This window comes from Indicator indicator, chromosome 11 (assembly GCF_027791375.1).
Source record: "Indicator indicator isolate 239-I01 chromosome 11, UM_Iind_1.1, whole genome shotgun sequence".
In the NCBI taxonomy this organism is placed as follows: Eukaryota; Metazoa; Chordata; class Aves; order Piciformes; family Indicatoridae; genus Indicator; species Indicator indicator.
Genome location: NC_072020.1, coordinates 21228029 through 21242846, shown reverse-complemented (window position 1 = coordinate 21242846; position 14818 = coordinate 21228029). Strand labels below are relative to the sequence as shown.

At 38.8% G+C, this 14818-nt stretch overlaps 1 protein-coding gene across 1 annotated transcript in view; it reads left to right on the top strand.

Moving 5' to 3' along the window:
* THSD7A (thrombospondin type 1 domain containing 7A) overlaps positions 1 to 14818 on the top strand; it is a 200559-nt gene that overhangs the window by 132468 nt on the left and 53273 nt on the right. The window contains exons 10-12 of the mRNA XM_054384872.1: positions 3467 to 3582; positions 7507 to 7639; positions 10376 to 10479. Of these exons, the coding sequence (XP_054240847.1) occupies positions 3467 to 3582; positions 7507 to 7639; positions 10376 to 10479 (353 nt within the window). The remainder of the gene's footprint in view (positions 1 to 3466; positions 3583 to 7506; positions 7640 to 10375; positions 10480 to 14818) is intronic.

Below are 14818 nucleotides of genomic sequence, written 5' to 3'. Positions count from 1 at the left end.
TAATTAGCTTTGGATTCAGCTGTTTTATATTTATATCCCAATGGCTGCACACGAAGACCAAGAAAAAGCCCCTCCTTCCTCATGTTCTCATGAGAGAGGAAGCCGTCCTTTAAAAATACAAAACTGAAGCTGCAGGAGGACTATATAATACCTTTCTCACTATTGATTTTTATTGGTTGTATTTACAGTGGTGATTCTACTGACAGCTGACTGGCTACTAAATCCAGCTGGCTCCTTGCCATCATTAAGTTGAGTCAAGATAAAAACCTTGGGGTATGTGTGTGATGTGCAGTGCATCACCATTTTCAAGATCCTTGTGCAGCTCCAAGGAAGCGGTGTGCTATGTGACTTGGTGCAGTTCCATGCAAAAATACTGCTTTGTGTTTGAATACGTGTGACTGTTTTAAGTACCTCTTCTCAGAGGCAGACCAAGGAGGTGAAGCATAGTGCATTTTTGAAAGGGCATTATTTTGAAACATTGGTTTGACAACCTTTGTGAGCTTTTCTTCCCTACATACGTGTGTTTTTTTTTTTTTTAAGAGATCCCTTTGGCCCAATGATATAATGTTACAGTTTAATATATGACCAGGGTTAAATACAGATTAGCTGCTAGTAGAATGCATTTGATAATATCTTCATACAGTTTGGCAGCCTGCAAATATATCCCACTCAGGACAGATTCAAAGCTGGATCAGCTGAGCTGATAGCAAAGGTCATTTAGAAAGTTCATGAGGCAGCTATTTTCACACTAAATATTTGCGTGATGCCTGCCATTTGATACTTTATTCAGCAGTAGACTTACTCTTAATTTACTTTAAATGGGAATATGGAGAATAATACCAGCATATTCAGTAATCTAAATTGTTGTGTATCTGCATTAAGATGCCATTCTGTTCAGTCATGATACCATTATATCTCTTATTTGGTACTCATTTTAAATTAAACAAAACCAAAAAACCCAACCCAACCCAACCAACCAAAAAAAAACCCAAAACCCCTTAATTTATCTTCCTTTTTAAATCTGTTAATGTCTCTGCCTTTTATTTGACCTTAAATTTTTGGGAGGAGGGGTGTTTATTGTGTCATAAATTAATCCTGTGACATGGGGAAAAAAAAAAAAAGCCCTTGTTGGTCCTTCAAATTGTGACATTAAAATCACTTAATTGTTTTTAAATACCCAGATATTTAACATGAAAATGTAAATTGGAAACCTTGTTTTAAACTCTCCTTGATAAAAAGGATTACTGTGGTATGATACAATCAATATTATTGGTCTTATCTACCTCACAAGTTACAGACTTCAGTTTGTATCTTTTCTGTTTAATTTGACCTTGAGTAAGGACTACAAAAAAAATCAATACTTCACTTTAGGCAACATACACTAAATGCAAACAATATAAAAGATAGAAATGAGGTTCTAATTGAACTAATTGCCTTGCTCAAGGATCTGAAGAGGAATTACATGTTCAGTGTTCCTGAAAGATGAAATTCTCAGTGAAATACTGTGTATAATTCAGCCTTTTTTTCCTGCTTATTGTTTCTTTTGTTCTTTAAGGAAAAGATATCAGTAAGTTAATTTTCAATAATTTTCAGAAGCATTTTTAATATTAACCTTAGAGAAATTTTTGAAAAGATAATTTGTGGCAGATTTTTTTTTTGATAAGTGGACTATTTTATGAATCACATAGAAACAAGACACAATTTGACTTAAAATTTTAGAGAGCATGTAGAGAGGTGATGGAGATTTATGTTGCTATAGCTATATTTCATGATCTTTCACACTGGTGTTTTAGAGGAGAAAAAGGAAGGGGTAGAGAGTCATAAGACGGCACCAAAAAGTTGGTGCTGGTTCACAGTAATGGATCATGCTCTTGAGAAGCTTATGTGAATTCACAGGAAAAAGTAGAGATAACAGAGCAAGGAGGCTGATGAGGGATTAGGAGGGCATGTCATACAAGGAGTGGCTGAGGGAGCTGGGGTTGGTTAGTCTGGAGAAGAGAAGATTCTATGGAGAGATTTTATTGCACTCCACAACTACCTGCAAGGTTGGAGCGAGTCTGGTGTTGGTCTATTCTCCCAAGTAACTAGAGATAGGATGAGAGGAAATGGGTTTGAGTTGTGCCACAGGAGGTTTAGATTAGACATTAGGAAAAACTTCTTTACTGAGAGAATGGTGAGGCATTGGAACAGGCTGCCCAGGGAAGTAGCGGGGTTGCCATCCCTGGTGGTGTTCAAGAAGCTTGTAGATGTGGAGCTTCAGGATATGGCTTAGTGGTCATAGTAGTTGGGTTGTAATTGTATTCAATGATCTTAAAACTCTCTTCCAGCCTTAGTGTTTCTATGATTCTATGATGGAGATAATGAGCTAGAGACTGTTATTACTGAAGAGTATGTTCCTGTAAAGCTACAACTCAGCTTTCTTCTCCTTTCCTCCTGCTTCCTCTCTGCGCAGGCGTAGTTCTCCACTGACCACATTTTCTTGGTAGTTTGACTTTAGACTTGCCCGTGCTCCCCTTCAGCCTGGCAAGAATGATGCCTTATGCAAGCCAAGCTTCCCCAGCTGATCCAATCCAAATATAAAATTGGCCTCTCATCTCCCTGGTCCCAGATGCCCAGCAGCCACAAGAGGCAAAGTAGTCATAGTAATGTTTTCTGTAATGAGCCAAAAGCTGCAAAATATGGAAGTAATCTTTTTCTTATCTCTGACAGTCCAATGTATGTGTGTATGCTTCTAGGGCAATAGTAATTTTGAAATGATTTTAAAGATTTGCAATACTTCTGCAAGAGTTATTGTATCATTCAGAAAACAAGTACTGCAGCATAGAGAGTTGTTTGTCCTTGCTGAAACAACAGGAACACAGAATGGGCAAAATGACCTGGGTTAATGAGTCCCATATGTGGCAGTCCAATAATCCTTTTTATATGCTGATCAAGCCTCTCTCTAAAACAGGCAAGGTTTCCTGTCTCTTCTGAAAGTCTTCCCCAGTCTCATTGATCTGGCAGTTTCAAACCCTTTTCTGATTTCTCTCATAATTGTGGCCAGTTTATAGCTGTTTGTTCCTGGGTTAATAGTGTTACTTAGTTTAAATATGCTTCATTCTGGAGTTTATGCTTCTAGTGAATCTATAAAGAGCTAACAATGTATTTGCTAAGCTAAACTAGATAGCTTCTCTTTGTAGTCATTTGGAAGCATGGAAATAACACTCAAAAGGCAGAGTTTGGAATGGTGAGTGAGAAATGATAATTTTTTAAGTTAAATACCCAGGTGCAGAATGCATTGGGTTTGGCTAGCTTTCACCAGATATATTTAAATGCTAATAGTTTTTTATTTTTGTGCTCCATCCTGGTGAATTCTTGGAAACTAGCACTCCCTTGTGTGCCTGCAGGCATTCAGTACCTCTTGTGATTCACCACTTCACTGCAAAGTGTTTATTTGATAATGAGTATTTTTATTTTTTTTTTTCAGATGCCCTGAGAGCCTCAGACCAGAAACTGTGAGACCATGTCTGCTTCCCTGTAGGAAAGACTGTATTGTGACTCCATTCAGTGACTGGACATCATGTCCTTCTTCATGTCAAGAAGGTAATTTTAGCCATTTTGTGACAGACTTGAAGAAAAAAAGGAGTTGGGCTAGCAATTACTTTTGGCAGAATGCTTATACACATCCCTTTCTGACAGAGGACATATAATAGCTGGTACAGCAGCTGTAGGGAGGACATAGTGAGTTTGCTGAAAAGAAATTATTTCTATACATTTTCTATATGCGTCTGTTTGGATTTCTTTTCTCCCATTTTTGCTGACTTTTGTGTTACAAACTCCACTTTGTACCTTGTGATAAAGAGAGAACTAGTCGTGAGTTAACACACATCCCTTAGAGTGACAGCAAAACAGATATTTGTAGAATTGTAGCATTTGAACTCTTGGGTTCAAATGGTCAGATTTGCTCTTTGGAAGTACATATGCTGCTTGCTCATCAGAAAAACCTGAGGCTTTTTATACCAGAAGTTAGCAGCAGCATAGAGGAGAAGGACCTGGGGATCCTGGTGGGGACAGAAGGATGACCATGAGCCAGCAATGTGCCTTTGTGGCCAAGAAGGCCAATGGCATCCTGGGGTGTACTAGAAGGGGTGTGGTGAGTAGGTTGAGAGAGGTTCTCCTCTCGCTGCTCTGCCCTGGTAAAGCTGCATCTGGAATATTGTGTCCAGCTCTGGGTTCTCAGTTCAGGAAGGGCCTCAAGGACCTGCTTGAAAGAGTCCAGCACAGAGCCACAAAGGAGTGGAACATCTGCCCTAGGAGGAAAGGCTGAGGGAGCTGGTCCTTTTTAGCTTGGAGGAGACTGAGGGATGAACTCATTAATCCTTATAAATATGTGAAGGGTGAGTGTTGGGAGGACAGTGCCAGACTCTTCTCAGTGATATCCAATGATAAGACAACAGGTGCAATCTGGAGCACAAAAAGTTCCATGTGAACATAAGAAAAAAACTTTTCACTGTGAGGGTGACAGAGCCCTGGAATGGGCTGCCCAGATGGTTGTGGAACCTCCTTCATGGGAATCATTCAAAACCCACCTGGATGTATTCCTGTATGACCTGCCTTAGATGATCCTGCTCTGGCAGAGGGGTGGGACTCAATGATCTTTCTAGGTCCCTTCCAACCCCTAACATTCTGCCAGTCTGTGATTCTGTGTGAGGTAGGTAGATATGCCTACGTATTTTGGCTAGTTTCTTCTACTCCAAGGAAAATTGAAGGAAAGATAGTAAAAATCATCATAATTTAAGTTGATATTAGTGGTCTGATTTAAACATACATTCCAGTATTTTTTAAATATACTTGACAAAGCTCTTAAAACCAGTGCAGACATCCCCTGAATTTTTACGATATTGAAATCATACATGAAGTGATGAATGGCTTAATATTCCCCACATTTTTATGCCTTATCTCTTTTTTTTTTTCTTTCTTTTAAGCTTAACAGGAGATGTTTTTCTAATATATACTATTACAGACAGACTCTGTAATACCCCATGTTCCACAGGGTGCTAATCCCTGTGTGGGAGGTGGTGATTGCTCACAGCTACCATATTATCAGAACACAAGATACTGTTACATCAAATATACATACTTCCAATATCATGGCCAATTCTTCATGCTTTAGAAAGGACACAAGTACAAAGGCATTTTGGCAGTAATTCCTATCAATGCTTAGTGTATTCTAATTAATAATCATATAAAAAGTTAGTGAGAGTAAATTCATAACTTTTGAAAAACAAGAGAATTAAGACCATTGAATCTGGATCTGTGAAATATTTGTTTTTAAACATTGTGTTATTTTGAAGCAGTATTAGTCATTCTGAAATATTTCTGTTGGGGCAGATCATCTTGGACAAAAATACCATCCTTTTCTATTCCCATTTCTGAGGGTTTGAAGGAAGTTCTTGATGCAATAAGTACATCTTCATGAATATTTACTTCAAGCTAGCATGTAGGCTGCTATAAAACAGTGTATTTGTGAACCAACACAGTTCAGTGAGTCAAGCTCCTTTTATACCACACAAACAATTTTTTATCTCATAGGGCTTACCCATTTGTGTCAGCAAGCTGGTCAACAGCTTTGCTAGGCTGCACGTCTGTCTTGCCCCTTGCGCCAGCTCCTGGCATCCCCTTCAGCTGATTGACTCGGGAGTGGAGGGTTTGCCTCTGTGCTGAAAAGTGGCCAGGTGGTGGAGAGTGACTGCCGGTATTCTCCTACCACTTGCTCCTAATTACAATTGCTTGGCCGTGCTCCAGCATGCTTCTGTGTTCAGACAAGCTGCATCTGCTGCAATAACCCACCCAAAGCTGATATTGGCCCAGTCAGCCAAATGTCTGTGCTATGGCTCTCTGGGGAATAAAAAGAAAAAACAACAAAAAGACCCCAAACCAACAAAAAAAACCCCACACCAAATCCCAAAAATTGTACCTAATAGAATATTTTGAATTGTAAGGGACCTTTAAAGATCAGCTAGTTTAACCCACCTGCAGTGAGCAGAAACATCTTTAACTAGATCAGATGGTTCAGAGCCCTGTGCAGCTTAACCTTGAATGTTTCCAGGCATGGGCCTTCTACCACTTCTCTGGGCAACCTGTGCCAGTGTTTTGTAAAACCCTAATTGTAAAACATTTATTCTTTATCTCCCCTCTTTCAGTTGAAAACCATTACCCCTTGTTCTATCACAACAGGTCCTGCTGAAAAGATTGTCCCCATATTTCTTATATGCCCCCTCTAAGTATTGAAAGGCTGAAATAAGGTCACCCTGGAGCCTTCTTTTCTCCATGCTGAACAACCTCAACTCTTTCAGTCTTTCCTCATGGGAGAGATCTTTGAGGGCTCTAGTGATTTTCACGTCCCTCCTCTGGACCTGCCCAACAGGCTCCGATCTTCTTTCCAGAGATGGACATAGTACTCCAATGGGGTCTCACTGGACTGAGGGCAGAAGCACCTCCCTTGACCTGCTGGCCACAATTCCTTTGATTCAGTTCAGGAAGTCACTGGCCTTCTGGGCTTTGAGCACACATTTCTAGCTCATGTCCAGATGTTCACCCACCAGTACTCCCAATATGATGCAATATTTATGTATTGGGTATTGCTGTGGAACTAATATAGATTTATGGCTTTTCTGCCTGAAGGACTGCTTGAAATAAGTATTTCTACAGGAAATATTTATTATTTATCATTCATAACTACAATTTAAAAAACTGTAAACTAACTCCAGAGTGGAATTTCTGTTTCTGGTTTTACATGCAAATAATTAGAGCAAACTTACCCTTTGAAAAATGCAGCAGCAAACCGAGGGGTTTTAATTTTTCATTTTACTTGAATTGTGTATTCATTTGTTTAGTATTGCTGCTACTCTGTTTTGTTTAGTTCTGGTTCCTGGCCTTTAGCTGAGGTTAAAGTGTTTTATCTATGTCCCAGTTTTGCTGGGACAAATGGTTGCAAGCCATTAGGAGTTTTGAGGACAACTGACCTGGTGAGTATCCCACACCATAAACATTACACTCAGTGTAAAGGGGGAAATTTGCCAAGGAGAAGAGAGCCTCCTGCTTGGACTCCTGCCTTTGCTTGGGTTCCTCCTAACTCTGCTCCTCTTCCTTCTCCTGCTCTTAGGGATTGCTTTCCTGTTTAGTGTGATTGCTGTACCTTCTTTGGGCTGAGTATAACTCCATTTACTTCATATTGCCACTGGTACCAGTTTTGTTTTATTAAACCTGTTTTCATTTCAACCCTCAAACCTCCTCACACTTTACTGCTGAGGAGTGATCATCAAGTGACAGAGCAACTGCTATATCTTAACCCCAGATACAGGCTAAACCTGGACAATCTATTATGCTTCGTTTTCTGCTTATGGGCAAAATAGCAGGTCAATCTTATATTGATCAGTTCAAATACCTGTTATGGTAAATCTCATTTTTACCCTAATTCCTGTCTCCTGTAGTATCAGGAGAGACAAGCTCTTCTGCTCTTTGCAGGAGGTGTCACAGTAAAGAAGCAGTCCCGTCATCGAGTCGTCATCCAGCTCCCTGCCAATGGTGGTCGAGAGTGCCCAGACTCTCTGCTTGAGGAAAAGGAATGTGAAGCTTCTCCTGTCTGCTATAGCTACAGGTAGTATTAATCAACTAGAGATACCTTGGATGTGATTTTTCAACTTGTACTGCCTCTAAAGCTTGTTGAAGTCCGTTGCTTAACAGGAGATGTTTTTCTAATATGTGCTACAGCTAAATCAGGGTTTCAGAATAGATATGTAGACTCTGGGCCTGTGGTAAATCACTGGTTCTGTGCCAATTCCTTTGCAGGAGCATTGCAACAACTAGGAATTACTTTCCAGGATGAATCTTTCCTAGCAACTTGTTTTTCTATACAGTTAAAAATGTCTTCCTTGTAAAAATTATCCAAAGGACTGAAATGCAGCCTCATCTGTTTAGGAGAGCTGGCTTGTGCTGCCACACTATGCACTGTATCCTTCATCTTTCCATCACTGTCAGCCCTGAGACAGTCCACAGCTGATTATATCCCCAGATATACAAAGCTATGTGTGTTGACCTAATCTTCACCAGAGAACAGTGAGGACTGTTCTAGCAGTGGGGATCTGCATATAACTGCTTAAGAAAAGTTCTGGATAGTTTTCTGGTATCCATCTGAGTGGTGTGGGAAGGTCTAGATGTCCAACAAGATCTGACTGTTGATGCATAGAGAGTTTAGAAAATTTTCATAGATTTGTTTGTACTTACTTGACAAAACAAGAAAAAGAGGGGGTTTCTGATGTGTAATAAATATCAAACATATATATTGAAAGCCAATGTGTTTTTTTTCAACCTGCTAATTCGCATGAAACTACTCTTTGCTTCAGAGGTACAAGTAGAATTTAATCCTATTTTACCAAAACTATTAAGAATAGATTAAAGAAATCTGACTGTATGTAACTGAAATCTATGAAAGGCTGTGAAAGAGCATTGGGAAGCTACCAAAATCATACTCTGAACATCAGAGAAATATAGCTTGAGAACTTTTTGTAGTTGAGTCAGTCAGAGTTATATGTCTCAAAATGCTGGCTGCTTCTCATCTCTTTATTATCTTCAGTATCAAATTTTAGCTGAGCTAGTGCATGTTAATGTTCTGAGCACAAGAAGGAAGAGATGCTAAGGAGTAGCAGATGAGGGTATTTACATTTCTTGACACAAGCTAATGCTGAACACATTTTCTGGATATTTCCTTTAGCATCTTTCTGACCTGCACATGTGCTGCAGTAGATGGACTCCCACATTCAGCTTGATTTGTGCCTTAGCTCAGATACTGGCCTGCAGAGGCACGTTGCAACGACACTTGAGGTGCAAAACCATTGAGATGATTTTAAACATGAGAGCAGCTGATGGTTTGAAGCATGGATGTAGCACTTTTTTTCCTTCCACTCTGAATAATTCAAACAACTGTGGATTATTTCAGAGATGTTACAATAACCAGACTCGGCCGGGATTGTTACATTTAAGGCCTAGGTTTTGTGGCAGTTTATATTAATGATAGAACAATTTAAGCAATACAATGTTGCATTTGTTATCAAAGCTTTTTATCAAGTTGTTCTTGTCTGTGTTTCACGTTGATATAATCTGGGCCCATATTTACAGTGTGTTGGATCTCTTGGTCAGCTCCACATTTGCAAGGTGCTGCCACTCAGCTACCCAAGAGCCCAGGTGCTCTGGGATTGCCTAAAGCACCCTCGCAGTCATTTCAACCTGCTGTCCCATTACTTTGCTGTAGCTGAAGCTCCTAATTGGGTCTGAGACCTCCTTTTGGAATTATATTTTGAAGATGAAGCTTAGCAAAGGCATTTGTTGTGAAAACTTTACCCTTGTAATCATATAATTTGAAGTCTGAGAAAACGAACTATAACTCCTCAGACTTTATTAATCTGACCTCATCTTTGCAACTCCAAGACTTTTTTGTGCTTCAAGCAAAGTAGAATTGCTCCATTTGTTGTGTTGCAAGGCATGCCTGAGGGAGGAGGGAAAGAAAAGACTTAGTGGAGCAGAAAGAGAGGCACTTTATATATATGAGAGTATTAACTGCCAAAAGACACTCCCAATACTGCATGAAGGAGAAATCAACCCTGGAGTCTTCACTCTGGAAGGCATTTGGGAAACCTCAACACATTTTCGCTTAACCGTGTTAGGTGGAAAAAAAAAAGAAAGGAAGGAAGGAAAAGTGTGAAAGAGAGGAGGTGTATTAGAACATGCAGGTATTTAACGTCATCCTTATTAGTGTGTCCATGTTTTTATGAGCTGTGAATGTCCCCTTGCTAAATCCACTTTTCAAATTTTAGTATGCCATTTTGTTGGCTGGTGAATTATGCTAAGATATAAATCCATAGCAAAGGATATTTTCTGCTAAATAGCTGTTCAAGTAACAATTCTGTTATTTTTGCTATTTTGTTATTTTGTTAGTATTCTTTTTTGACATTTCTTTGTCACATCATCTATTAGTGTGTTAATGCTTTCTGTTAATGTTTAATCCTCTTATTGTGGTTTGTATTCACTGTTCATTTGTTAGCTAATGCTAATGTACCTTTGTACTTTGAAATTCTTGAAAACAGTTTGATTTCTCTTTTCTCCTTCACCTCTTCCTTCCTACCCTATATTCTTAATAGCCAAATCCTAAAATGAGCAAAAGAATTAAAGGAAAAAGGGAAAAGTTTACAGTACTGTTAGCTGTGATTTCTCTGTGGCCAGTTAGTAACACTAAGTGACAGCTTATGGTGGTTTCTAGTACTATCCAGCACTGCCTCAGTTTTGATGTCTGCAAGCTCAGATGGATTGTTTGAAGTTGACTTCTTTCCCCTCATTTCAGGTGGAAGACCCACAAGTGGCGCAGATGCCAGCTGGTACCATGGCATGTGCGCCAAGACAGTCCAGGAGCACATGAGACCTGTGGGCCTGGGCTGCAAGCAAGAGGTTAGACCATTTGTTTCCATCATTTATTCTTCAGAAATCTATAGCTGCACTAGTGTGGGAAATGCCTAACAGTTATTATAATCTAACATTAATTTTATCTATATTTCTGTGCACTAGCTCTGAATGCTCGTATAGTATGGTGCATCCTAACCAGTATTTGGCAAATGTTTTTTTCATAATATGTAATTAAGAATTTTCCTTTTCAGTGTAGATACCACATTAGTCACTAACTGTGTCATTGTCAGTTTATTTCACCATCCTTAACTGCAGCAAGTTTGCAGAGGTGTTTGTGGGAAGTATATTTCAAAAAGAAGAAAACAGAAAAAGGGATGGGTGACTTTACATGTTTGTTTTTGTGAAAAAGTTTGTGGAAATTCACCTGTAAAAATGTTAAATTTTTTACATGGTGAGGCTATGAAGACATGTTTATGGGTATAGCCATTAGATTTTGCTCCCCTGTGTTTGTGTTTGAAAATGTGAGATTAGAGAGCCCTGGAAAGATGCTCTGAAGGTCCCTTGATCTGAACCTCCTATGCAAAGCAAGGCCAATTTCAAAGTCAGATTACACACAGTATAGAGCAATTTGCTGAAGGTCATGTCTCAACATGCTTGAAATATCACCTAGTATGGACATCCTGTAGCCTTGATGGGTATTTGTTCCAGTGTTTGTCCACTCTAGCACTGCATTTTATTTTCCCAATATCTAATCTGAAATTTCTCTTGCTACAATTCCTGTCTGTGGCCCCTTACCCTTTCAGTATGTACCTCTGAGAACACTCTGCTCTCTCTTCTCTATACCCTCCAGTTAGGAAGTTGTAGAGAGCAATGAGAGCATGACAGATGCAGGACTTTGCATTTACACTGTTAAAGTTCAGTGCCAGCCAATTTCTCCAGGCTGTCAAAGTCCTCTGAATGGCAACCCTGAACTCCAGGTAGGTATTGACTGCTCCTCTCAAAATGGTTTTTTTAACAAATGTGCTGAGGATGCTTTCTGTACAGGTTGTTTAAGATGCTAAACAGAATTGGCGTTGGAACTCACCACTGAGGTACACAGCACTCAGCCAGCTGCTGGTTCCACTGCAAAACCACTGATCCTTTGAGCCCAGTGATCCAAACATTTCCCTACCACTTCCATTTAACAGCAAATAATTTTGCATTTAAATTCAGCTTTACTGCCAGCTGTCTTCACAGAGAATTTTGTGATTTTAACAGAATTGTGTATGTGTGACTATTAAGTATTGTCAGAAGTATTGTATTAAGTATTGGCAGAAGGTTTTAGGTGCATTAAATGAATTCAGTATGACAATAAATGCAGTTCCTACTTATTGTGTTACAGTAATTGAATTGCTTTGAAGTACTAGTCAACCCTGAATTCCAGGAAGGATTTTTCTTTCCTTTTGCCTTTTCTGAGTGCTAACTTCTGTCTGTTAAAATAATATTGGCTCAGCAGATTGTGGAATTCCTGAGCAAGGACACTGCTAACTGCAGAAGTGACATGTTCAGGTCATTAACTTCCTTGCAGTATTAGAGAAGGTTATGGTATACTTAAAAAAGTCATGGAGTAAATCTTAAGCTAGTAACTCCTGCCACTTACTCAGAAAGTGTTGCAGGAGATCAATTTAGAGCTTACCACAAAAGGAAACCTGAAGGTGTATTGCCTGCTAACACAAAAGACTTCTAACTGTGGTAATTCTTTCAGAGGTCTATCACTAATGCAATCTATTTCTAGCAGCTCTGGAGGATACATTCAGATTACACACTGAGAAAATAAGATTTCTGTCTTTCATAGTAGGAGTTGGGGTAGTACAAAATGGTGTCTTCTGTACTTATGTGGTAGTAGCTGAATCTCTTGACTTTGCCTCAAAGTCAGTTAATAAAGAAGCAGCTAACTGCAAATGGGGATTTATTGTTCTTGTGTCACGAGAGTTTCTTTTTATCAACTGCAATCGTGTGTAGTGTACACACATGCAGAGTAATCCATGATTTTGGAATTGTTAGCCTTACAATTTTCAAGCCTGGTAGAATAGACTGGCAGAATTTCCCTCTGGTACTACCCAGAGTTTGATCTTGTAAAGGATGATGTATTGAAGCAGTAGTCTTGTTCCTTACAAGCAGATGTAATGTAAGTAGCTCTCCAGTGTAATGTGGTCAAGTGGCAGGATGAGCAATTGTTAATTAAAAACCCTGGAAGCAGCTAAGCCTGAAGAGAGTGGGTGGTTTGGGTAGAATTCTGTAAATGTTTCTGAAATCAGCTGTTAAAAAGAGAAGAATTTTCATTTGCTTCTCTATTTTATTAAGCCTATCCAATACAAATTTTCTTGTAGAGTTCACAGATGGAGTTATTGAAGTTGGACTACTGAAGATTATTTTGTACCTCAGTCCAAGTGTCAAAATACAAATCTAGATATTGTATAGCCTGTTGTGGTGTGAAAGCTACATACATTTAATATAATAATAATTTTAAAAAGGGGGAAAAACCAAACAGAGCCTTTTTTCCCCCAATATTTTTCCACTTACATAAATTATGTGAATTAAAATATAATTTAAACCAAAGGTATGTTATGTATCATGCCTTAATGTTTTAATACTTGGCAATGTGTTGAATATCTTCTACTTTTGTGTTTAGCAATGTAAACTAACTTTAACTTAGCAAAAAAATAATTCTGCAATTCTAGAGATTACTGGTTGAAGTTTTATTTACTTTGCACCTCAGACAATTGCATTTTGAACATGGGTAGCATGTTTTATTTGTTTTATATAATTTATCTTCTAGACAGGGCATTAATACATTCCCTTTTCCCTCTTTTCAAAATCTGCCATGAAAATAGCCCTGTGTGATCTTTGAGTGATGGGTATTGTTTTGTTTGGTCCCCTGCAAAAGAGTTGATTTCATGCAAGGTGCTCACTGAAGGGAGGCTGACCTGAAAGCTGCCATCTGCCTGACAGAGCTCTGCCCTGGACAGTATTAGAAAGGTTTCAATACTTTCTGAAGGAAGACTTTGGAAGAGGTTATGTCACCTCTCCTTGCAAATTCTTTGTTACTTGATCCATACTTGACTTCTCATAAATAAAATTTCTACAGATTATGGAAAACTTTGCATAATATGAAATTTTAAAATCTGTACCATAAGTCATTTATTTAAAGATTATATTGTGATGTAGATACGGAAAGGAGTGAGATACTACTGTCCAAGTCTTTTTAACTTCCCCAAAACAGGGAAATGATAAACACTGAAATATGAAATCTGTTTGGTATAACATTGTGACACTGCATTTATAACATGATAAAAAGGCATACAGATATTTTAAACAGAACATCTAACTGGTGATTTCTGTGCAAGCATTTACCATACTGCAAAAAAATGTAGACATAGCAGCATTTCTTTTTCAGTTGAAAAAGAGTTCTCTCTCAAACCTCTGATGCTCATAAATGTCAAAATCACACATTCATTTGTGTGTTTGTGGTAATCTACTTCTGATGACAAAGTGAAACAATAATCTGAGTACAGGGGCACAATGACTTCCCTTTTCCTGCTGGCCACACTGTTCTTTCCAACCCAAACCATTCTGTGAGTCTATGATTCTATTTCTAACTTCTAGTTTTTCCTTCAGATTTAACTCTAAGTGAAATATGAACAGTATTCTGTTCAAAATAAACTGCTAATGAATGCATAGTCAGATGTGCCTTTTCCCTATTCTTTACTTCACACATTTGCTAATATGTGTGACAGTGTTTGTGCGTAGGCAATCAGATCAGAAATAGGACAAACTAATAGCAGTGGCAATATCCCCTTGCACTGAAAAAGAGGAACTGAGAACTGCTCCCACAGACACAAATGCAATTACTTGCTCTGCTGAGTATCAACACAAAATGAAAGGACAATCCACAGGAAACCAAAAGGGTGAGATTACTTCTATAAGATTATTGTTTCACTTTGTCATCAGAAGGAAATTACTAAAAACACACAAATGAATGTGCTGCCCGGGGGGTGGTAGAGTCACCATCCCTGGAGGTGTTCAAGAGGGGATTGGACGTGGCACTTGGTGACATGGTTTAGTGGTCATGAGGTCTTGGGTGACAGGTTGGACTTTGATGATCCTTGAGGTCTTTTCCAACCTTATTGATTCTGTGATTCTGACCTCCAAAAGTCTTCTAGTAATCATTAAAAGTAACTAGTTTGGTGTCTGATCGTAAGAGTCTCTGAGTAGCAAGAGCATATACAGTTCTTGATTTATATCAAAACTTTATTATTTACATTTCCATCCTTCAGCTATTTTATGGCATCAGTTTTCCTTGGCAGAAGAGACCCTTGAGTGAATCACAGTGCTTAAAATTGTG